General features: G+C 35.4%; 1 protein-coding gene across 5 annotated transcripts in view; it reads right to left on the bottom strand.

Annotated features, from left to right (window-relative positions):
* Nucleotides 1-27228, bottom strand: part of LOC124555163 (ankyrin-3-like) — a 904646-nt gene that overhangs the window by 534447 nt on the left and 342971 nt on the right. For all 5 annotated transcript variants that reach the window (XM_047128986.1, XM_047128985.1, XM_047128988.1 and 2 more), the window contains 2 exons: nucleotides 24081-24278; nucleotides 19799-19945 (listed from right to left, as the gene is read on the bottom strand). In XM_047128986.1, coding sequence (XP_046984942.1) covers nucleotides 19799-19945; nucleotides 24081-24278 — 345 coding nt within the window. The remainder of the gene's footprint in view (nucleotides 1-19798; nucleotides 19946-24080; nucleotides 24279-27228) is intronic.

Below are 27228 nucleotides of genomic sequence, written 5' to 3' on the forward strand. Positions count from 1 at the left end.
AGCTAGTAGATTAACTAGAAGGGAGTTATGTTTTAGTGAGTTTGATTTTGATGTAATACACTGTCCAAATAGATTGCACACAAATGCTATGGTATGGATAGTGTCCTCACTGACTGCACATGGTACATCTCTGTGGAGGACATATTCAAATTGGCCTCTGTCAGATGCTGCTATAGAGGGCCTACCACACACTGCCAGGTGGCACTAAACACACCAAAGAAGGACAACATCACCTCACTGTCTGCAATTGGGATTGGTTTTTGCATCTTAGCTGCTGCACTCAGAGTTCCACCTCAGATTATCTCCAGATTTCATCAGACTACTCTCAGATCATGCCAAGTGTACAAACAACAGTGCAGCAAGATCTTACAAAGCTAGTTAGACTACACAAATCCAGTGCAACAGTATTGCTACTCCAACTGCTAGTGACTATTGAAAACCAGTACTAGTGGAACACAGAGAGAGACTGCAGAGACACTACAGGATACAAAGTTATGTATGCTTTATACAGATTACATTGTAAAGAAATACATGTCATTTTAATCATTCTATAGTGTTTGATGTCTTCTAATGTGTTCATCATGATGGACACAAAAACACAGCTGGTATAAGTCACAAAATACGCACCAATGAATTGTGTAGTAGGGATGCATAGGAACCGAAGAAAGTGGAATGCAATGACCTAGATAACCTGTAGTTTACCAGACAGCCACAATTCAGCGTGGAAGATGGAGTGCTGTACAGGAAGATGGGATGTGAGCTAAACATAATAGTGCCAGTAAAATTACAGAATGAAGTGTTGAGGCAGGCCCATGATTAATTCTAGCTAGACACACTGATCATACAGCAACAGAATACAGAGTAGCACAACATTACTGGTGGATGGCATATAGACATAACATCAATGATTATATCAAGATTTGTTTCCCAATATCCACAAAGGATGGAACTCAGTCACCAAAAGATTATGTTACAAAGGTTACCAAAGGCTGATTAACCATTTCAGATGATCAGCGTGGATGTTCTCAGACCATTTGCTCAAACACCTTGAAGAAACCATTATTTACTAACAACAATCAATCATTTTTCACATATTGTTTCCATGACCGCCATACCTGACTAGCACACAGTATCAGTGGAACATGTGAAGGTCAATGATTGTGGACCAAAGTTCACATTGGAAACAGTAATAACACACCAAGGAATGAATTTTTTGTCTGATGTAATAATGTAGTTACAACAGGTATTGTGCATTAAGAAACTTAGGACCAGTGTATTGGACCCACAAGGAAATGGTCAAACAGAAAGGTTCCATCAAATTATAGCAAAAATGTTAAATTACTACATTAACTCTCAGCACAATGACTGGAATACCTTGCATCCACATGTCATAGGAACAAAGAATTCAAAAAGAGCAAAGCAGTATCCCCTTACAAGGCTACAAAAGCCAGAAGATGTCTTCTCCTTTTGAGCTTTTTAAGTAGAAGGGAGTGGCTAGATTCTGGCAGTCCAATCTTGAAAACTATTTTCAGTACAGCCAATGCAGAGAACCAAGATAAGATAAATAAGGCTTTAAAACAAGTACAAGCAGATGTAGAAGGCAGCCTGGGAACAGTAAACCTAGTTACTATGCTGCTCACCAGCAAGGAAAAGGACAGAGCAAACAATACCAGACAGCTATGCATCTTGGCTGCAATGCTAATGTCCCATGTCTAGACATTATCAGACAACACTAATCATGCTTTGGGCATATTTAAGGACTATTTGGATAACGTAGATACCAGGTTAATGGCTGCAAGGCTATTCAGCACCCTCATTGACAGCATAACTGATGCACATACAAAAATCACCGAACTACATGAAGACCTGTTACATGCTGTTCATAGTCATTTCACACTGATACTACAACCTCCATTTTAGTTACTGGAAGGCTTACATAAGGTTCGAGCAGAGTTACCTGCACCATTAGAGTTGCTAACAGCAGTTGGGGAAAAAAATTACTATTTCATCATATGGCCAATGTCATGAGAACTGAAAATTCAAATACAAATACTATTAACTTGCAGAGACTGCAGATCGAAGTGTTATGCCCTCCACACTTACCCAGCAGCCTGGGACATTTTGAAAACAATTGTACATCTGAAAGTACACAAAGTACTAATGGTCACCCCAAACAAAGAGAACCACACACTGCTTTTGACTCAGAAATAACTGCGCTGCTGAACTGGGCCAATCAGCATCTGCCCTACATAATGGTTACACTGTGTCCATAGGTTGTGCAAGTTCACCTTGTTCCATACCCAGAAATCTGGAACAGAATGTCCTGAAGAGATAATCACAGACAAAACAGAATTCTTGCAAAGAGTAGGTCTGCATTCATTATACTCTGTGTTAAACTAAATGAGTATTATTTTTACTTGTTATGAGTTAGGAAATTACAATGGCACACACTGATAGAATTACAGGGTCAAGGGCTATTGACCAACACACCCAACACAATATTTCTGGAGCAACTTTTCAATTATCCGCCACATCACTGGAACCACCAACCTAAATACCACCCACATATTAATATACCTACCTGACATACCTTTAGACATCATACCAGCTGAAAACCTGACTTACCTGAATAATACTTCAGATCCAACCCTACTCTCCTCCCTAGATCAGATGTTAGCCACACAAAATGGCCAAGTATCAATGTAGCAACTTTTAGTCCATGTAAAACGATATCATAAGAATATCAACACCAACTCATAACTATAGCAACCTTGACTTCAGCTACCTACATGGTTTTAGCTGTAGTAGGTACTGCTCACTATCATTTTAAGCTGAAAGTTGCCCACATTACATCCCCAACAGCCTTTAACCTCTGCATTTAAATCAGTAATGGCAGCACCAACCAGAAACAGAACTAACTGCAGACAAAAACTCCATGTGTGAGCCAAGAGCTTGCAAGGTTGAACAGATGTGTAAATAGTGAAAAGCACCAACCAACTATCACAGTGAGTGAAGTAGGGGGCATGAAGTGCAAATACTCGTAAATAAATCAGTGCTTCTGCTGCAGCCAGTTTTCAATGGATATCCAGAGACCAAATTTTTCTTAGGAGAAAGGAATTGAAATAGGATGGGCAGTAGTAGAGCTTGGATGAAGAACAGAGCAACAAGAAACAGACATTGTCCACTGCCAGTTGTCACCTTGCTTGATCAGCACACCTTAGCAGAAGCAAGATGCTTTTGTGAGACTGTTCTAAGTTTTAATGCCCTGGGGCCTGCTATCGAGAAGTAACTCCTGCTTGACTGACTGCCATATGCCAACACCTGCTGCCGATTACAACAGCCACTGCTGACATTGCCTCTGCTCCAGATTGTTCAGCACGACATACAGAACACACTTACTATCATGAAGTCAGCTAGCAGAAGGTGCATTTAAACTCCAGCCAGAAAAGCAATCATTGTCAAACAGTTGGGCAGCAATGGGATGTACAGCCTATGTTGTTCAGTGCCATATCAACAACACTGCCATCTCTACCAGTACCAAAGTCCAGGCTGCCAGCTGAGCATCTGGGTCTTTGGGCACTCTGCCGCCTTCTTGGGACTACACTGTTAGGGTCTAGCCATTCCCACCCCTGCTGAGGTGTCAATGAGAGACTTCAATATCCCACACTAATAGGCATGGCACAGCTCAACGTATTCACTGCAGAGCAGCTATGCCAGGCTGGTATGATATGGGCCAGGAAATGCAAGTCTTGTCTTCATGCAACAGCCACAGTGAAGGGGTCTGCTCAGCATTATTGCCTTCATATCATTCTAGAGGTCAGAACTATGGGTGCCACTAAACAATGTATTTGCTTCACTCACCACCAATGCTGGTAGCTTCAAAGTCCAATAACCACAACTTCCTAGCAGATTAAAACTGTCTGCCAGACTGGGACACGAACTTCAGAATTTGGCCTTTCATGGCCAATTGCTTTACCAACTAAGCTAGTATGACTTACGACCTGTCCTTGTAGCTCTACTTCTACCAATACATCATCTCCTATCTTACAAAGTTGAGAGAATTTCTCCTGCAATACTTGTGAGACTAGCACTCCTGGAAGAAAGGATATTGTGGAAGCTGGCGTAGTCATAGAATGGGTGATTGTTTCCAGAATGAATTTTCACTCTGCAAGTGGAGTGTACACAGTACTCAAATCTGGGACCTGTGGGCAAGCACAGAAATCCAAGACTACTGTTTTAATCAATAGAACTGGAGTCGACAAAAACCACTTCTCATATATGTTAAAATTTGGACCTCTAGGAGGAAGCACAGCTGTGCACAAATGTTATGCCTCATTGACTTAACACATGTTTGAAAGGTTTATTCATGGTTTGACACACAGATCAAAACTAAGGACATGCAATAGAGTACTGAGAACACAATAGCACTGAAAATGTATTTTGGTTGAAAGTGGCATTTAGAATGTTTTCTTTGTTGTATTTAGAGGTAATACTAAAAAGATATACAAAATGGGTCCAGTACTAGATATGGCTCATGGAAGACTTGTGGTGGAAGGATTCTGGAAAATAGCTGTGGACCTGCAAAGGAAACTGCAAACATGGAACTAGTGTGACCAGTTCTAGAGTATCATCTCAGTGCTTGTAGTCTTTATTAAGTAGGTGTGACAACAGTCATGGAAAAAATTTAGAGATGAATTGCTAGGATCATAAAAGGTCAGTATAGCTGATATAGAATTGTAAGAGAGATGTTCTGGAAATTGAAATACGAAGAATGGCAATGTAGTTCTCACAAAATCCTGTTGGCTTAATTTAGAGAACCAGTATTCATGGAAGCTGTGTGATCATTCTACTGCTGACATTACTTGCACTGTACAGTAGCTTGAAGATTGTATATGGAGTAGTTTTCATCTTCACCTGCCAATGAAGTGACACTGCTTACCCTCAATACAATAACTGCCCTCTTCTCAGGGGATATAATTATTACATTAATGTGGAAGAAAAGTCAGTGCATCAATTTTGCATCTTACCTTTCTTCTCATTTATTATTATTATTATTATTATTATTGATAATTCCATTTTGAGGGAGCAATTAAACTTGAGTAGTCATGAGTTTTCTTCTTTCTTCATTCTTCCCAAGTTCTCTTCGTATGTTCACTGTGTTCTCTCTTGCGTTTTTCTAACCATCTTTTTTCCGCTCTGTTCTTCGTATGTTCTTGTTTAAGTGTGTGTTTCTTCACATTTATTTCAAACAATTTTGATCTCTCTTATAATATAATTTCTAGGGAGATGAGGAAATGGCATAATCTCTGTTTAAAAGGAAGTTTATTTTGCTTTGTTGATCATATATCCTTAGCATAGTATTTCTCCTATATGTATTTCATAGGTACTTTCTGTGGCAAACACAACAAACAAAAATTAGTGTAATCAAATATACCAATTAAAATTGTATACCATGTCGGGACTCTTTGAAAGTTTCAAAACGGTATCTACTCCACTACAGAAGAGAAGATCCATTCGGCAAAGAGCTGCTTTGCTGTGGCTAAGCTGTTTCTTGTACAGATTGTACAATAGCTAACAATAGGGAAAAATTGTGGAAGCAGTGGAAGACATCTATAAATGTTTGTAAAGTTGAAGAGTTGAATCAGAAACACAGAAAATACTGAAAATAATGACACTCCAGAAGTAATGTCAGAAGATATGCTTACAGGCATATGAAGTGTAAAGAAAGCGAAGATTCATGAAGAGGGTGGTGTTGGAAAATACATCATTAAAACTACAGAAAAAATAATGCATATGAAACTTACAAAATTATCCATAGGATCAATGTAGAGGATGAGAATGCCCCAAAACTAGTACAATGCTGTAGCAGTTCTGCTTGATGGAAATGCACAATACAAGATACAAGAAACTATAAACCTGTCAATTATTTTACACTTTGACTTTCTTCCATTTTCATCACACCTGTATCAACACAAACACACCACAACACATCATTGCCAAGACGCACGACAGATACACATTCGATGTATTACACCAGGGTAGGAAGATGGAGTCCATCCCAATACATAAGGTCATTCTACAAAACCTATGGCATGACTAGCTAGTTTAAGGTTCAAATTAATTATTATAAACTTTGCTTACATTTATAATTCGCACAATACATAAACATTCAAAGTACTTTTGTCAACTACAGCTGGCTACTCTACTTGTAAACGGAGCACAAAAATCCCAATTGGTCAAATACCTACAAAAAAGGGTTTCACTTCTCTAATCCTGCCATTTGATGCATAGATAAAATTTAAGAACAAAAAGACTGCCATGAAAGTGTAGCTTTATGGTTATAAGAATACTGTGTCTTTTGATAATGTCCACCACTGAAGTCCTCTGTGAAAAACTTTAAAAAATTAGAACAGATATGCAACATCTTTTTTATTTCTGTTCTATTGCTTCCAAGCTTTTTTTCAATGGTCTGCGGCATTCACTTTCTTTCTTTTTTTTGTTGAGTATATGCTTGATCTGTTGTGAACATGTGTGTTCAATAATGTTTGACCCTACAGCATTTCATCAAGATGGGTATTATTTCAGGCTATGTGGTGATTATGGCCTTATTCACCCTCATGTGTAAGTCTCTGTCACTGCTGAACCAGCACACCGGTCGTGCTGACTTTACAGCAGACTCTTAATGCAGGTTTGCAGAGATCATGTTATTAAATATTAAAATCAATCAAGAAACTGTCATTTTTCTCCTTAAAACTTAGACTGACTATAAAGTCTCAACTTAGTATTCATAATGACTTTACTCACACATTTTCAATATCTTTCTGTTCAGGTGTTTGAGAGAGAATTTCTTACCTTTCTAACAACTTCAAGGTAATATAAACAAAAATCTTGAATATGATTTTGCCAAAGTTTTAAATAAAACACCTCATAATTTTAATAGCTGATCCAGGTGTGTGTATAAGTATCCAGTTCTTAGATTTGCGTATAATTTAAGCCACTAACTACTATTTCTACTTTAGCAAAGTCTAGGTGTTTTTCAGGAGTAACAAACATAGTATACCCTTCTTACGTTTGACACTGGAAAACAATGTTTTAGTTCCACAATAACTCACTGGAGCAACTGTTTGACATTTGCAGGTGGTCGCAACCACCTGAATATTTCAAATAGTTGCTTTGATGAGATACTGTTGGACTTACACAATGTTGTCTCATAGTAACTGCAACAGATCGGCTGAGAAAGCCTAAAAAGTCACAAACATGTCACTGGTTGCCATCTAAGCAAGCTTTCTGAAACACATTCTGTTCCAAATCAGAGTTCTCATTCTTATTAACAATTGTTTTAAATATTCTGTTACACACCTAGTATTGCTTCAAGAGAATTGTGATTTATTTGCTTTTATTCAAACCAAGAAAGACATATTCATATTTTCTCATTCTCTGTCTCACGGTAAAATATACAACTCTATATTGCTCAATGAATGTTGACTTGACCAATAAGGATATATTCTCTAACATTAGTGTGCACATTTATAACAGATTTTGTGACACAACAAACCACATTATTCTTGTAGTGTAGCCATAAAATATGAACTGTTCCTACATTAGTTGAGCTTCATAGTCAAGAAATCCATAATTGTCATCAGAATGGGTGTAATAAGGTATGTTTTGTGCAACTATCCTGCTGACATATTCTGGAGAAAAATTCTGTAATTCATAAGCTGCACTTTCAATCCATGTGCCTATGACATTGTCTTCATCAACTCCCATGGCAACTGCTGTACTAGAGGATGAGTATTTAAATATGAATGCTAGAGAGATGGGTAACTCATTTGATAGCATATTTAGAAGAAATGACATTCTGAATAGTTCCCATCAGCCACAAAGAGGAAATGATAATGGTGTTTATAAGTACAATTTAATATATGTTTGAAAGTATGAAACTAAAATGTTGTGAGTCAAAGGGTTACCATGGACACTTCCCATATCTGTTTATTTATAATATTCTTTGCTTTTTACCACATAAAAAGTGTCTAGAGAGCTTCAATGAGTAGCTTGTGATGTGTAATACATATATTACACGTATAGTGGAGATACTGAGTCGCAGGTAGGCACAACATTTCATCCTTCCAGATATGGGAAGTGTCCACGATAACCTTTTGACATACAGAAATTTAGTTTCTCATGAAAAAATTAATATTAAATCAGTTTAACACACTTCCACTTTCCTTCAGTGGCAATTCATTCTTAGTATTTCAAAATTTTGAAAAAGCACCTTCATATATGCTTTGGAAATGAATTAGGGCAAAATGTAATAAATTTCACGACATGTATTTAACAGGTGGAAAACATGGGAAAAGAACATTTGCCTTCTACACCAACAGTAATTCTTCATTGTTTCAAACAAATCTCTTGCAAGATACAAGATGATATTTCCAGAATGCATCAGGAAGAATATGCCAATAACTGAAAAAATCATTAAATATTGTCTTGAAGTATTATTGTATGACTATTGTACTAAATGTTCATTTCACTGGTCCATGTGAAAATATATTAGAAATATAGATTATATTGCTGCTAAGCTATCGCTGAAGAAGCATGGAGTTTTTGTTATTCTCAATTGATTTGTGTATAAAATTTTGCTTTTGCAATACTACTAGACTAACCTTTGTAGTATTAATAGATTAGTTCATATGTATATGCTTCATTACATGCTTACTATGTCTTTTTGTACAATCAATGTTGCATGCCATAAAAAGAAAAAAATTCTGCACTACTTGACTAACAGAAAGCAATGTAGTCTTATGAATGCCCTTGTTAATGCAATGATCAATGCACATGCTTAAAAATGTTTTAGCAGCAAATGAAAATAATGCATGAGAAATAAAGGAAAGTGAGAAACTTTGAAATTTATAAAATGTTTATTGTTGAAACATTAACAGTCCAACAAAATATAACAATATTCAAAAATATTATATATAAAGCATAATTTGCTGTAATTGCAACAGTGAGATTTGTATGAAAGATATCAAAATAGTTTATACCTCACATTGAAACCATCTGCAATTTAAATTTGGTGACAATTTATTTGAAAAAATGAATAAATAAATAAATTTAAGAAATCCTATTATTTGCTCTACACTGAAAGCATGCATGACCTATCTACACAGAGAATGGAATATTGTCTCCATCAAGATGTCTCTTTCTATCAACATATCACAAATATTGTGTAAGTATTCATTTTTCCTGCAAGGCTAGAAGACAATCTGCCAGGCTTCCCCACCCTTCATCAGTCAATCATACCAACAAGAGGTTTATATTTAAATTTTATATACAAAAAATTTCAAGACTTAATATAAGACTTTTGCTGATGCTGTCAATTACAAAGAACTAATTTATTTCCTTGTCTCCTTTTCAAGTAGATTTAGAACTATTTTAAGAGAGAAACAAAATAGAGAAAGTGCATGCAATGAGGTAAGCAAACACAGCTTTTCTTATTGACTATTTAGTTGTACTCTGTGACATACTGCTCAAAGTTTTGAAAATACCATTTCATACAAATGGTTAGTTACAATATTAACTACAATTTATTGATTTTGGATTTTGATATAGGGTTTACGTCTACGTGTACTTTCTGTAAGATTGCTCTTCACCATTTAAATTTCTAATAATATAGAATCATCATTATTCATCCACATTTCAGCAACTGGCATAACTCACAATCTTAATGTTTCATTTTAAATGCATATGGTATCATATCAACAGTCCAAGGCAGAAAACCAAGCATAAGATGGTGAAAAGAAATTTACTACTACCAGTAGTAATTTTCTGCTGTGGTTGAATCACAGGTGCTAAATCATGTATCATACAGAACATAATGATATCTTAATCTTAAAAAAAAAGTCTTTACAAGAATGAGAGGTAGTATAATGTGTTGATGTTGTATTTACATTTTTCTATATTGCATATTTCAATCTTTTATTACATTTTAGTTTTTTCATTTATAAATTTCATTCAAATGCAAAAATGCCATATACCTTTCAATAGAGACAGAGAATAATGTAGAGAAAAGATGTAAACACTCAAATTTCATTATTTTGATGACACGAATAAATAAAAATGATCACAGGAAAAAGCTCAGAACCTTACATGTTGAATGTTGAATTCAACATATGATACTGAAAGCCTTTGTAACTTTCCTCACGAAAGAAAAAAAAAATTAACATATCACTAAGTACATGTAAAAAATTCCTGATTCACATTTCAGATCATACCTGCCAACTATGTCAGAAAACCACATCTACGTATTGTTGCTAGGCATACTGAAATAGTATTTACACAGCATACAACTACAAAAAATCTCTAATAATTTCAGTACGGTTTTGACCTATTTATGATGCATATGGAGATAAGTACAGCCAAATCATTTCACAAATAAATGTCACATCCAAGAACTGTTCACTTTTATAATCTGCTACATGTGAAAGAAATGCATGCATGCAAGAAACTACTTGAAAAGCACAGCATCATGTCATTACAAACATTTATAATGCAATGTAATTGTAATCTTTCTACAGTGTTTAGACCAATTAAGTTTTTGAAGCCACATTTAAGTGGTAGAGTGGAATCAAAAACATTAATAAGCTAACATAGATATTTGAAAGTATTCACATGCACTTTCCTCTGTGTCTACATTCCACAATTCACAACAGAGATGATGATACAGAATAAAAATGAATTTCAAATAAAATGTGTGGTTTAATAAACAGGGCAGAGAGTACAATAAATATAACACAGTTTCAACTTAAATGATTGTAATCCACATAAATACTAGATGTGTATGAACGCAAGAAGTAATGTCAGTAAACGTATAGGAGATCATTAAATGGTGCACTAATTGTGTTATTGCCCATAAAATAATTCAGAACATTATAAGATTTTCCAAATATTTTCATAAGTAAGCAGATATGTGAACAATAAGAGCACAAACATACAGATATATGACATCAACAGCACTTAATACTAAGTATTAATTTGTAAGTCTCTCTTTTAACTTCTGAGTGATATTTATGTTATATAAGCATTCATTATTGCATGGATAATCATGATAGTGGAAACAAAATCTGGTTTCATTCAAAAGATGTTTCCAGGATATATTACTAGAGAGGAAATGAAGTCAGAATATCATACCGTAAAATGGGTGAACTGAAAAAATGGAGTAAACTGAAACAAAACTTCCAAAAAGTTCCACGCTATTGTGCTGGAAGAAAAATGGGAATATAATTCAAAGCTTTGTTTGTCTCGTTAGGTGGTGAACCAATGTAAGAGGGAAATTATGAATTTCAAAGGTGGCAACACTATCAGTTGATGTTAATTTGTTTTCTTCAAACTGTATCTGTAAGTAAAATTCTAAATTATGTTGTTTTAATTTAAATACATGGTAAGCAAATATGCAAGCAACCAAAAGTTCAGTTTTAAAGCACACTTTAATCTGACGTGTAATGTGGCTAATTGAAAATGTAGGGTCACATTTTCATAATTTGTGGGATGGATAGAAAAAGTAGTAATCATCAGTGTTTCTGAAGAAGAAGAAGACCAAGAATTTCATGGAAATGAGGAACAACGTGGCACGGTTGTCAACCCAGGAGATTTCACTGTGATTAAAGTATATGGAAAAAGTAAAAGATGAGGAGTAATTTTTTCGTAAATGAGACATTCTTCGAACACTCTCCATTACATCTGGAGGTATGACTTGTAGATTAAAAGACATCATCTTTAAACATGATGTCAGTGATTTAATGTATTAATTCTGCATTCAGTATTAACAAACAAATCAAGTTCATCAGTTTTAATGTTACAATAAATTAATTAGAGATATAATGATCGTTTTTAATGAACAGAATAAAAAAACCACAATTCATGCAATATTGTCAGTTTTTGTATTGAATAAAACTTATTTTCAGCCAGAGAACTTTTGTTTCTTATTCTCGTAGATCCAAAAAAGATTTTGACATGTCCCTATTCCCCACAATGGCCAATGAATAGGATAAATAAGAAGTGAACCAATGTAAGAAGGAAATTATGAATTTAAAAGTTGGCAACACTGTGAGTTGATGATTGTTCACTCTATGACAAACATTGGGTATGACGCTGAATTTTTTTACTTCAAACTGTATCTGTAAGCACAAATCTATTTTTTTTTAAGTACATGGTAAGCAAATTTGCAATTCTGTTTCATTAACTAAAAGTTCAGTTTTAAAGTAGACTTTAATCTGACTTGTGTTGTGGCTAATTGAAAATGTTACTTTTCAGGCCCCACCCAACAGAGGTGAATAGAAACATTAAGTTTTTATTTTTATATATTATAAAAGCATGAGCTAGGTCCATAATCTAATTATAAGTTTAAAGCTAGGAACAAGAACTACAATCCAATTTAATTTTGGTTTTCAAATTTTGTTTTAAAATTATCAATTTTTTCTTTTAAAATTGAGCACTGTTTCTATTCACCCCCATTTACGGTACCAGTACTACATTTTCCAAAATTCTAAGATGAAGAAGCGAAAAATATAGGCATATGCTTATGACTGTTAAAGAGCCATGTCAAGAACAAGAAAAGATCTTAGGATATTCTTTTTTTCTTACTAATTTATATCAGACCTGTCTCAGTATATATGAAGAAATAAATTGTCACTGTCTTAAAATGGCTACTACTGAATCATACTTAGCTTACACATGGTTATTATGTTATAAGGATTCTGTGGTGTGCATCTCTAGAATTATTTAATACAGAAATAAGCAATTAATTGTAATGACACTTTAAACTGAATGCAGAGTTCATGAAAATTTTAGTAACAAGAGAACAGTTGACAAAAAAATATGAAAAACAAATAATGTTTATTTTTTGAAACAGGCAGTTTTATTTTCTGAAGAACTGTAGATTAGGGTTTAACGTCTGGTCAGTTCTGAGGTCATTAAGCAAGGAGCACAAGTTCATATAAGACTAGATTGAGGTAACATTTTCAAAGGAACCATTGGCATACCAACGAGATAGGCAAATCACAAAAAATCTATATTTTGATGTGGATTAGAACCTTGCTATATTTACATGTGGGCCGACTGCTGTGACTAGTGCTCCACCTCACTTGGTCGACCAGGACAAAAAGTTAACAAATGCAAAGTGGAATGGTTAATAGAAGGGGAACAATTATTTTGGGAATGGATCATCACAAAGAAACCTTAGTCGAAAGGCAGACATAAATGCAACAATATTTTAGTGATTAGATATCTTGTGTTCTTCATTCATTTTTATTAATCCTCTGTCATCTCAATGTATACTTAATTAAGTAGCTAGTTCATTATTGCAATCATGCTTATTGTCACTATTCATCTTTTGAAATTTACATTCTTCTGTCTGTGTTACCCTAAGGACAACAAATCTCTGACAAATATTGGAAAAAGCATTGTAATCTCCCTTTCTAATTGTTGACAGAATTGGCTATGAAACATGAAGCAAACAGAGTAGCTATATAATGCAAATGTCAGAACAATCAAATGAGAAAACTGATGATTTCTTTTACTTTTTCACTGACAGTTTTTTAATTGCGCTCTGTTAAACTATGTGAACATCTTTGTGTCATTATGAATGGTGTTATTCAAACAAGCTTTATGGGAAGTATGTTTCACTACCAGTAGTTTAATAGTTGGTATGTAGTCAATGTCCATGACCTTCGGTATTAGCTTAACCATTCATTTTTAACCCAGAGAAGGCCTGCTAAAGTAGTAAAGTAGTAAGCCATGGTGGTCCACATTGATGCACCAGTATAATTGCTGTGTTCATAGTGTTTAGGTTCCAGAGAATGGATATGACAAATAATTCACATATGGTTGGGTCTTGGGTATGCTCTTGCAAGAAACTTATTCTTCTACAGAAGTGATAGTTTCTCTTCTGATATCAAAGAGTCATGCAACAGGTTATATTCCCTGCTCCCCTTACAAGGCGATGACGAATGAGCATAGCAAAAAAGAGGCAACGAAGTTACAGAGTTTCGCAAATATATGCATATCCTAACTGTTTTATTCATATTTACAGAATACTGTTGACATTTTCTATCATGCACTCTATGAGAGGATTTGAAATATTTTCTTTTTAGTAGAAAAAGGAAGACATAATTTTGTATTTACAGGAGTTACTGTCATAATAAATATGACTTAGACCTACATATGTGACAATGCTTCAGCCCTGGTCCCCCTACCCCACACACACACACTGTATGATAAATAAATAGTAAGATATTACTGATAAAAATCTAAGCACTGCAAATTACAAAATGATTTAAAAATACTTATCATAAATACATTCCATATTTCCATAGGGTGCAATGATGGTGTGAAGCATATTTTACACATGAGTTTGTTCCTTTATATCTGCTTCATCTGGGCAATAGAAGATTTTGTGATCTGAGATTTTGTTTTTAAATTATTGCATAAGGTTGTCTCATGTATAGCAGGCAGTATTCTACCAATAGTAAACATTGTCTAATTTTAAGTAATACACATGATAAGTAGCAATTAAAAGTTAGATTGTATTGTGGATAATTTAATCAACAGTCAAGTGAAATTCTGAGTTCTTGTTTGGTGTTCGCCAATGTTGACTGAAATACAATAGTCGAAATTCTTCAGGTAATAGGGGTGAATTACATGAACCAAAAGTTTCCTACGACTTGTACAGAAAGCAGACAGCAGTTATAAGCGTCAAAGAACATGAAAGGGAAGGAGTAGCTAAATTGGACTGAGAAATGTTTGTAGCTTAACCCTGATGTTAGTCACTCTGTACACTGAATAAGCAGTAAAGGAAATCAAGGAGAAATCTGGAATTGTGTGAGCTGTGTTTACATGGAATGGAATAGGTCTTCTGGTTATATACGGCTACTTGGAGACCATCTGCAGCCAATCATGGACTTCATGTTCCTAAACATTGATAGAAGCAATTAAAAGTTAGATCATAGTGTGGATAAGTTAATCAACAGTCAAGTGAATTCTGAGTTCTTTTTTGTCATAAAAATAACTGTATAGGCACTGTAAGAGATGAGAGAATTGTTGAACAGGAGGCAGAGATTTGTGCTTATCAGTTTGAGTTAGATTCTATAAAATCTGAATGTGATAGGTTAAAGGGGGAAAAATATCATGAGGTTTGGATAGAGGCAACAATTAATGGGTGAAAGGAGAACAGCTCTGTAACTTCATTAACATCTGTGCTTACAGTATCTAATATGTCTGATTTGTTACCTGAAGTACAAGGGGAAGATCCTCATCCAGCTATAGGTCACAGTAGAGTGCAGCAGACTTCTCGCAAAAAAATTAAGCATAGGTCACTACTGAAAGAGCATAGGAAGAAAACAGTCTTGCTGCTAGGCAGTAGTCATGGGAGGGATGTAGCAAGACGGTACAGGAAAAATTAAGGGCAGGGTACCAGGTCACAAGTATTGTGAAGCCAAGTACCAGCCTTAGTTAGGTGACAGAGGACATAGGGGATTTGTGTAAATAATTTGACAAAAGGGATCAGGTTATCATAGGATGTGGAGCACAGACCTATCTGGCTGGACAGAAATTACAGCATTAGGAGTGATGAATGAAATAGGAACAACAGCTACACACACAATGAAAATATTTTGAACCCTTTCAGAGATTGCAAAACAGTCACCTGACAAGCCCTGGGAAAACAGTGCTGTCAGCCCTGTCAACACAGATTTTGTAACGCTCAGCACAAAGAAGTTTGTGCTTGTGAATGAATCATTAAAAATAGTTCACGTTTTGTTGTAATTGTATGCTGATTCCACTGGGATATTTCGAACTTTTTATGAGGAAATTGGTTTCTTTACTATGCTATGTGTCACACAGCAGCAAGCAGTTACTACTCTGTAGTGATTTCAACATAAAATTTCTAAAGGATTCTTACAGGAGAAATGAACTGGAAACCTTATACATATCCTAGAGTTTAATCTCACAAGTGGAAGACACGATGTTCAGGTCACAGATTTACTTCAAACTTTGTTGATCTTTAGTAGGCCAATAAAACAACATAACTTGCAAGTAGTAAGGTGCACTTCTGGCCATTCTGAAAAAATCATAAGAGAAGTTTTATGCATCTATTAAGTAACTGATGTATTTCTGTGAAGGCACTGACTGTAGGAAGTCATTGTGGCCAAGTGGTTGGTGTTTGCGCTAAGCAAGAGGATCATGAATGAGGCTATGATTTGAATCTCACTAATATTTACTTTTTTTTGCTTTCATCAGTGATCCCAATATTTAATTTATATGACATTTGAGAGGTAATATGGTGAAAAAAAGACCCATGTGCATTTTAATGAAGTTGTCATAAATTTCATATGTTATTTGACTATCTACTATTTGTAATTAAATTTTCAATGAGGAGGGACAGGTCTGAAAGCCTAAGTCAAACCTCGATAAATAATGATGTGAATGATGTTATTCACAATAAGTAATATAGTAAGTCACAATGTGCCAAACCACAAGAGTAATGTACGTGCTCTTGACATCACATGCTGCAGCATGATATTTGTCGGACAGACAGGGGAAAAATAAATTGAAACTTCGTGCAAATACTTCTTAAATAGAAGTGGTTTTATTTATTATATTACCTCTAAAATGTTATATAAATTAAATAATATGACCAGTGATGAAAAAACCACATTAATAATTTAGTTTGAGGGGGAGTGGAATTGTCACCTCATACAAATTCGTCTCACGAAGTTCAAACACTAATCACTTGACCACCGTCATTTCTAACATTTCTGACATCTATGCAGAGATGCATAGGCACCTTTTTTTGATGAAGCTCAAAGCACAAAAATAACTGTAAACCAAGTAACAAATTCGCTCTCTAATAATGATGCACGGTTAGTTAGGATATATAAGATAGTGCCTTACAATACCAATACTCCTCACAGAGTAATTAATGACTGCAGAACAAATGGGTTTGCGAACAGATAACAAGAGATGAGCTAGGATTAAACTAATAGTGAACCAAATGCTGATATAAATTTTCATCCATTCCATGATAAATTTATACCATTAATTGAAAATAACTTTCCAATACAGTGATCAGAAGGGACCTTAAACCATGGATCACAATAGGGATTAAAATATCTTTCAACAGGAAACTCAATCTGCAGGCAAATAGAGATTCTGCAGTAGTTGCGTACAGCAAAAAATACTCAAAATTACTAAGAAAAGTTATTTAAAAAACTAGGGACATGCATGTTATGTCAGAAATCAGTAATTCTGACAACAAACTTAGGACTATATGGAATGTAGTGAACCCAGAGACAGAACCGCTAGCCAAAGAACAGGATAACATCATGAAAGGGCACATGATAAGTCAGCAGGTAGTAAGTAGATTCAATAATGATTTCTTAAATAGACTAGAAAATATACGGACAAAGAGTTCAGAGAAAAGTCACAGAAGTATGTTGAAAAAGTAACTCTCATAGAATTTAATCATATGATTATATCACTAGCTTCTCCATTTGAAATTTAAAAAATATATATAATCTCTCAAAACTAAAAGCTCATCTGGATCTGATGCTGTTTCAAAGTGAGTACTACAGATTTGTTCAAATGTAATAAGCCCTGTCTTATCTGAAATATGTAATGCCTCAATAAACTGAAGGGATTTCTCAAGAGAGATCGAGACGTGTCATTGTTAAACCCCAAAATATAAGAAAGGTGATGGAGAGATGTCTGTAACTACTAACCCATTTCAGTCCTGACATTATTTTCCAAAATTTTTGAGAAGCTGATTTGATCTAGAATAGTAACAATAATATCCTCAGTAAATCACAATATCTATTTCAGAAGGGTTGCTCAAGTGAGATTACCATTTACACATTCACTCACCAAATTTTACAAGCATAAAATAACATAACAGCGCCGGTTGTATTTCCTGTGACCATCAAAGGCATTCGACTGTGTGTATCACAATATTTTCCTAGATAAACTGAGGCTTTGTGGAACTCACGGTATAGCCAACCAAGAAAAATGTTATATTTAATCAGCAGAATGCGGGAAGTTGTACTTACTAATTCAACCAATGTAATCAGGGAAGATTCTTCTGACTTGAGAGAAATCACATATGGGTTTCCCCAAGACTCAACATTAGGCCTGACCATTGTTCCTCACATATAATGTACAAGAAGCAAAGGTATTCTTTTTGTAGTTGACACTAGTATTGTAATCGATCCAAGCGCATATATCACCAGAAAAAATGGTAAAAAATCTTCTTAAAAGTGTCATTGACTGATTTTCTGTGAAAGATCTCACTCTCAATTTTAAAAAGACACAACATGTCACTTCTGTGCATCCAGAGGTATTAGGCCACTGATAGATGTAGCACAGGGTGAGGAAATAATAAATAGGTGGAAAGTTTAAAATCTTTAGGTGCCAATATTGATCAGAATTTAAACTGGAAAAATCTCATTCTGGAACTCCTAAAACAGCTTAGTTCACCTACATTTGTAATTAGAATCATTGCAAATTTTGGGGAGAGACAAATCACTAAACTAATATATTTTGCATGTTTTCATTCAATAATGTCATGAAAGAATAATGTTCTGGGGTAATTCATGTTTAAGACAGAAAGTCTTCATTGCTCAGATACATGCTGTAAGAATGATATGTGGTGTTCAATAATGATCATCGTGTAGACACCTGTTTAAGAACTTGGACACTTTGACAACTGCTTTACATATATTTATTGGCACAGTAAATGTGTAGTAAATAATCCACTGCAGTTCAAAAGGAACAATGTGTTCATAATTACAGTATGAGAAGAAAAACTGACCTTCATTACTCTGCATTAAGGTTACCTTTAGCACAAAACAGTGTGCACAATGCTGCAACTAAAATTTTTGAACACTTGCCCAGTGATACAAAATTCTGACCGACAGTAAAGTAAAATTTGAAAACAAACTGAAAAAGTTGCTCCTCTTTCTATTCCATAGAAGAATTTCCATTATTGTAGAGTGTAAAATGTGGTGGGTAGGACCTGCTAACTAACATGATTAGTATGTAGATACATTTAAAAATTAATTTGAGGTGTGAATATAAAATGACTGGTTCCACATGATTCTGATTTATTGTGCAAATCATCAATTGGACATGAAAACTAACTAACAAACAGCTTCCCAGTAAATACTGGTAGTTACACAAAATAAAGACAACATTACAATACATAGCACATATTTCAGCAAGTGGTGGTAGGTGCCTCAAACATACACATTGTCAAGAGTAGTCACTGTTACAAATTAACACTAACTACAAAAATCATTGTAGTTACTGACTAAAGCACAGATATTTACCATTACACTGCATGTTCGAAACAAATACTTCACTACGTTGGGAACGAGGATATTTTTTGGCAGAAACGTTCGAATCCTGGCTTCAGTCTCCCAGTGTTTGGTGGAAGAGTATTTTTTACAGTTACCACTTTGTATTACATATACTGACTATTTCTTCCAGATGCATTCATCAAGGGATTGTTGGTGTGAAAGACAAACATTTTGTTTTCCAAATATGGAAGGTTGAAGAAGTCAACTGTATAACTAAAGCTCATGCATCACTGCTGCAGTATAACATTTCACTGCTTTCTGTGAGTATGTTGACACACCATAAAAGAGAACAATGGAAGCTATATAAAGTACTCCTGCCTCTTATACCAAAATCGTTCCATGAGATAAAGTGTGTCTATACGATCCATGATGCGGCGGCCCACCAGGTACTTTACCTCTTCCTGCCCTTCCTTTCCAGCTATGTGCAGAGCTGTATACATGTCTTTTGTAGTAGAGTCAACTGCTGCTCCATGCTGCAGTAATAACATCACAATATCCACATTTCCAAGACGAGATGCAATATGGAGAGGTGTCTGTTGCTCCTGCACAACAAATATTTTCATTCAAAGCAATAAATAAATTAAATGGTACAACAAAAACTTAATTCTTCTGACTAAATCATTCACATACTTCTATAATGATCTCCTCTATGAAAAAAGGTGTACAAATATCCAAGCATATCTTGATATGATTTCAAAGAAGTGCAAAGATTGGTAACTCGATTTATATATTCAGAAATGTACAATTCATCACTTCATAATATTCAGAAATGTAGTATACTATGACTACAATATCAGTGAGTTACAACTGGGATCAATCAATTCAGACAAATATATGGGTTTAACAATGTGAAGGAACATAAAATGTAATGAACACATAAACTCAATTGTAGGAGAAGCAGGTGGAAATCTCTGGTTCATTGGTAGGGCACTGGGAAAGTACAGTCAGTCTCCAAAGGAAATTTCTTACAAAACACACTTGTCAGCTGTCCTAGAATACTGTACAAGTGTGTGCACACATAACAAATACGACTAATAGGGGATGTTGTACCTTTATACCTACAAACAAGAAGGTCACCATGAATAGCCGGCAGGTTGGTCTGATTCATGGAAATGCATTATAGAAATCCTGAAGAAATTGAGCTGACAGACTTCAGAACAGATGTCAGTTATCCCACATGAGCCTGCTTACAGAGGTTTCAAGAATCAGTATTAAGTGACAAATCTAGGATCATACCGCAGCCCACTGTATATTGCACCCATAGGGACCGTGAAAACAAGATTAGACTAATTACAGTACACACAGAGAGATTTTTAAACAGTCGTTCCAATGCTCCATATGCAAATGGGTCAGGTAGAGAACATAATACATGGTACAAGGGGTAGTAACCTCAGCCATGCACCACCTCACAGCTATTTGCAAAGTATGGATGTGGACGTAAAGCCATAAGTATCTAGCTAACTGTATATGAGATTTATCCCTGCCTTCTTCTCCTACCCATCCTATCTGTTCTCCCCCCCCCCCCCCCCCCCCTCTCTCACCCCACTCTCTTCAAAACACAGACACACACACAGAGAGAGAGAGAGAGAGAGAGTTGTCAAAAATACGGAAACACCAAAAACTCAACACACTACCGATCCTAATTTTGTGCAGGAAGTTTGATGGCATTCAAAACAGCTTCCAGTCATCTAAAAAATACTGGTATTGTATGTGCGTTAAAGGAACCTTACACCATTTTTCCTGCAAACAGTACAAGGTTCAGGTACTGATGGTGGAGGTGGATGTTAAACACACATACTTTTGCCAAAAGTAGACATAAAAGGCACAATAATATTTAGATATGGTGGCTGTGGTGGCCAGGGAAGATGAAAAAATTCATCCTCATGTTCACAAAATCAGTCCTGGACAATGCGAGCTGTGTGAACCAGGCCGTCATCTTGGAACACAGCATCACAATTGGGGAACAAACACTGTACCATGGGATGGACATCAGCCAAAATAGTCACATAATCGTTGGCAGTAACGTGACATAGCAGAGTTCACCAAAATTTGGCCTCCCAAATCACTGCCGAACACCCCCCTCCCCCCCCATCCTCTCACCATGAATCGCTCTTGGATTGTACACTAGGCCAGAAGTGGGACACAATGCATTACAAGACTCATCTGACAAAATAAATTTTCTATTGCTCCAGTCCAGCACCACATTTTCCTGTTATGGTCATTCGCATCACTCATGAGTGGTTCCGCAATTCCAGCTATCCCTGCAATTCCCTGCTTACGGAGCTCCCACCATGTTGTTCTGGCTAACCCAACTCTCTGCAAAACTCTTTTTTCCAGGAGTGACTGTCCAACAAGATATGCAGGAGAACTTCTGTGCAAGGTAGGGAGAGGTATTGGTGGAAGCAAAACTGTGAGGAGAAGTTGTGAGTTGTCCCTGGATAGCTCAGCTGCTAGAGCATTTACCTGCAAAAAGCAAAGGTTTCGTGTTCAAGTTCCAACCTGACAAACAGTTTTAATCTACCAAGGAGTTTCAAATCAGCAAAAACTCCACTGCAAAATAAAAATCAATTCTATAAAAAAAGAAAAAAAAATGTTGTTATACAGTCCAATTCAAATTATTTGATAGTTGACACTTCAAATATTGGAGCTGGTTTCCTGCAATCAGAGCACTCAGTGTCACACCTGAACCATTCGCCACTGCTGAACTACCAAACTGCCTCAAAAATTGGCCATTTCATTTCCAATTCCTTGTTTCAGCATTCTTTCTTGATGTTTTTGTAGCCAGAATCATGGATCTGGCACTTTTATTTCATATTTCATCACACATGATAACTACACCAAAAAACACCCACACACACGTAATAAAGCTAATGAAATACACATGTTTCATACTCAGCACTAACCAAAGATCCCTGGATATTTCCATACAATATGCAATTCACCAGTTATCATAACCACAGAGATCGACTTACATTAGATAAGCTTTGTATGGCATTGAATGAAGCTGAATTTTTTAAGGCTGCAATTCTTCAATGCGACTGCTTCACCAAAGTTATAAGTGTAACAACTGCACACATAGCATATTAGCCTGATGTGTAGAAGATTGTATGTTTGAAACTCATCAACTGCAGTGGATTTTTTTAAACAAAAAGAGTTTGATTATTATTTTTATTCAGTTAATGGTTTAAATGTAATTTTCTTAATTTGTTATTCTTTGCAGCATCATTTTCCATAATAGAATTAACTTTTTATTTTTTTTACTTTTCTTCCAATCCTTTTTTAAAAATTTGGAATTTGCCTGTGTTGCCCATAATCAACAACTATGTGCCAACGAGGACTGCCAATTGGCTGGTAATATGGCAGTTCGTGTAGGCAATGTGAGGAAAGTTTCAGGTAACCAATGATAGTAAAAAAACAGTTTTTTTTGTGGGATGAAATTGAATTTTTTCAGTCTTGAGTTTGCTCATAAAGGCTAGATTTAATGGCCTCGAACAAAGCAATCATGATTTTAGTTCGGCCACAGACTGTTGACTGACATTTTCTTGGATATATTTCATATGACAAGTTTGTGGTTAGCTTAGGAGATGAGTCTAAATTCATTTTTCAATGCATTGTATGTCACAGTTCATTTATCAGTCACTTTAAATCACCAGTTGACAGGGCATCTCATATTTCTGACGTACCTCACAGCAGCCACTTCCGACATTGCTTCATGTTACACAATAACAGCATTTATGAAGTGTTCCACCATGTTGGTGTGTCACCTGTAACCAAGTGGTAGCCAGGAGCCAATGTGGTAACAATGTAACAGCAAGTGACAAATGTCAACTGTCAAATAATTTTAATCAGACTGTAGTTGACCTGTGAATGACTACCAAGATATGCTCCAATTTTATTTACAAAAATGTGGAGGTAGAGCTACTGTCTCCACTTCAAGCGAGTAACTGAAATTTTTTTTTTAAATGTGATACTCATAGCCACACAGTCACACAATGCAAATGTGATGATAATATGGTCATTCTTATTCCCTGTGCTAATTTATCTCAAGTTAAAGTTAAAGAGACACTATATCGGGTATAGTATTACAACAAATGGAGCTTAATTGAAACAGGTGAGATTGTAGGAGGAAGATTGAGGAAATTCAAATAAAAAGTAAACTATGAATCATAAATAGGAGTAAGTGTTACATGAGCAACAAGAAGAAAAAGAAGAAGAAGAAGTAGAAAGTGGAGGAGGAGGAGAGAGAAAGAAAGAGCCTAATTCAAGTAATATTCTGTATGCTAAAAAGAGGTGTCTAAAAAAATGTGAATATTGCTAAAATATGTAGAATTTTCACTTGGCTGAATGGTAGTTTAAGTTGAGAGGACATTGAATAAGTTTCAACAACACATTTTGAACTCGGCTGATGATCAACTACCTCAAACAGTGAAAAACTGCAAACACCAAAACCTTTTGAGTTCAACAGAATATATCTTCAGATACATAGCAATCACAAATAAATTTGTTAATCATTTTGATTTTCCCTGTGAGCTTTACAGACTTTCTCAATGCAAAAGAATCCATAGAAATGTAACTAATATACTGAGGACAATAACTATTTGTCTTCTGAATGTTTTATAAAATCTAAACCTACTACAGTTAGTAAAATGTACTTGTACTAAAGGAATTTATACTCACTCTTGCCCGGGCATCGACTTGTGCCCCATTCCTTAAAAGAATACGGATGATATCTGTCTGATTGGCTCTTGCTGCCAGATGCAAGGGTGTCTCCCCACGAACTGTTGGAACATCAGGATTTGCATCATGTTGCAAGAGATAGATCACAATATTCATGCAACCCATGAAGCTTGCTACATGAAGTGGTGTTAGTCCTGACTGTAAACATAAAAAAAAACACCATGATAATTTTTTGAAGGGAGTTTTTAACAATCAGTAACTAACTAACAAAGAAATTAACACATAATTTTAAATGAAAGTAATGAAAATATACATAATAGTTTTGAGCTAATAAGTGCTTGTTCATAACTGTATACTTATGATTGCACACCTAATTGCCATTATGTTTACTTTTTATCACAACATATATCTCAAATTTCTTTTTATCTTGTTTGCTGAAAGAGCTTCAAGTACTTTCATCATCAAAACATCACGTATAACATGATGTTAACAGTGGATTGTTGGAGATGGGATGCTATTTTAGATTAGAAATAGACAAGAAAGAAATTGCCCCTGCAGGCATATGATATGATACTGAAATTTGCCTAGGATGATTTTTAAAAAATTAAAAACTGTGCAGCAAAAGCTGAAAAGATGTTAAAACCAAGAACAGAAGGCATCAGTTTTTTTTGTTGCTTTGCTTTTTGAATTATGTGTATCAACATTCAACTGGAATGCTAATTGGTACTGAGATCGATATGGGCTTACACATAATATCTTTTTGACAACAGTTTTTTTTCTATTATGCCTTAAGCAAAATACAGAAGTACAACAGCCCTCCATCTGCCACCACTCCTCCAACTGAAACTAAGACCTATGCCACTGAGGAATATTCAAACAAAAAAAATGTTGTGACATATCTGAGATTTGTGACTGGGTCATTTGTAACATCATCATACCAAAGTTAAAATACCATGGAATGGTAGTCACAGTAGATCCAAGATTGTTGTCCTGTCTGTATGCTATAAAACAGTATGAATCAATTCCATGTCCTTCAGATAGCAACGGACATGCTGACATGATGTAAACCAGGATTCTATTTTGAATAGTTCAGTACTTCTAATACACACAAATTATCTTCCAACAGCATTGTTAAAATATGTCAATTTTGCTATTTATGCAGATGATAGAATGGTACTTCTAGAAATTAAAAAAAAAAAAACAGTAGCAGTCCTCTTACATAAAAGGCAGTTAATGATCTATTTGAAAGCATCAGCTCATGGTGCTAGAACAGCGAATTATTATTATTATTTATTATTATTATTATTATTATTTTGTTATTATTCTTAAAAGATGTGGTACACATAATTCAAACACCAGAAGCTATGCAATGAACTATGAATTACACTGATTAGATAGTGTTTAGTTTTTGAGACAGTAGATAGATCATAACATAAATTCCCTAACCTGCACCTTATAATTAACAGTGTGCATTAGTTCAGGTAGATTTATATGCCCATTAGCACAGCTATAAGTGTTTTAAAAATAAAGAACTCAGTTTATTCCACAAAATTCCATTCACTGATCAACTACAGAATCAGTTTTGGGGAATCCAGCTTAAAGGAGCATGTTTTATAAGAATTATATCTAGTGTTACTTTCAGAACTTCCTTCACAGATTTCTTTATTAAATTAAAATTAAACTTGGTGTTTTGGCAACTGTTCAAGAATACATATATTCATTAATACCTTTCTTATTATCAATATTACTCCCCTCTTAAAACCATAATGCAACGTGTTGTTATAATATACTAAGGCTGAAAACTACCTCTACAAAGACTTCAAGGGCTTAAAATTTGTACAGATAGGAATGAGACATAAAACGGCATGTCTATTGAGTCTCCTGTCAGAGAATATTGCAAATTTTGTGGGAAATATAATGATGTTTAAGAGAGAACTGAAGTGCACTCTGTCAGGCAACATGTTCTAATCCACTGATGAATATTATTGTAGGAAATCTTAAAATTAGCATATTGTACATGGTGTCCATAATTAAAGTTTCAAAACACTGTAGAAAGAGAACCACTTCTCAGAGTGAATTTGAACAGTATGTTGCTGACACAGGGAGAACTGTCATGGGGGGGGGGGGGGGGGATGTGTCAATATATGACACTGTAAGTGTATTAATGTAAATGGGTCAGCTACAAATGACAGATGAATCACAATATGATGGCTATGGTTTGAATTGCACATTCACCATCTGTACTGTTCAGTGTGCATGACTGCACAGATTTGGCAGTCAACAGTTAGTCAGGTAAGCCCATCCACCACAGAAAGATCATACCACATTGGATGAGAAAAATCAGTTTGTAAGTGTCCTGAGGCTGAAAACAGCATAAAAAGCAAGATGGCATTGGTTTCCAAATGTTGTGAGAGTGGTGCAAAACATGCTCATTATGGCACACGTTGAACTTGAGAAACAGCATGTTTCACAACAGATCAGAGTGTCTCAGGGGTAATGTTCAGAATGTGTTGCACAATGAGTGCCTTCAGTTCAACTATGTTCAAATGTGGAGCACTGGACACAACATACATCAGATAACTCCACAGGCAGAAGTCACACATATCAAGATCAGGTTACCTGGATGGCCAGGCTGTAGGCAAATGATGGCTGATAATTCTAGCATTTCTGAAATGTCTCTGCAACAGCCTCTTCACTGGCTGTGCAATGTGTAGAGGAGTGTCATTTTTGCATAAAAATGATCCTACCCACACATCCACACTGTTGAAGGGTTGGAATGAGGCTAGTGCACAAAAGACTCTCATAGAGTTTATCAGTGATGGTACAGGTAACAGAACCAAAGGGCTCATCTTCTCAAAAAAATACAGCCCTATGATAAATGATGCAATCGACCAGCACCACATAGTCACCTTTAAATAATTAAGTCGAACTAGTTGATGTGTGTGTGAATTTTCCATTGCCCACATTTTGCAATTCTGGATATTGACATATCCTTGGAGATGTTCATAATGTTCACATAATGTTACATTGTCATTCATTGTCCACTTCAATATGAGCAAGAAATTCCAGAGTGAACATTTGTCTTGCTGGAAGGTCATCAGGAAGCAACTCCTGAACATGGGTGATTTTATATGGATAGTAGGGAAGG

The sequence above is a fragment of the Schistocerca americana genome, chromosome X, assembly GCF_021461395.2.
Source record: "Schistocerca americana isolate TAMUIC-IGC-003095 chromosome X, iqSchAmer2.1, whole genome shotgun sequence".
NCBI classification, from domain to species: domain Eukaryota; kingdom Metazoa; phylum Arthropoda; class Insecta; order Orthoptera; family Acrididae; genus Schistocerca; species Schistocerca americana.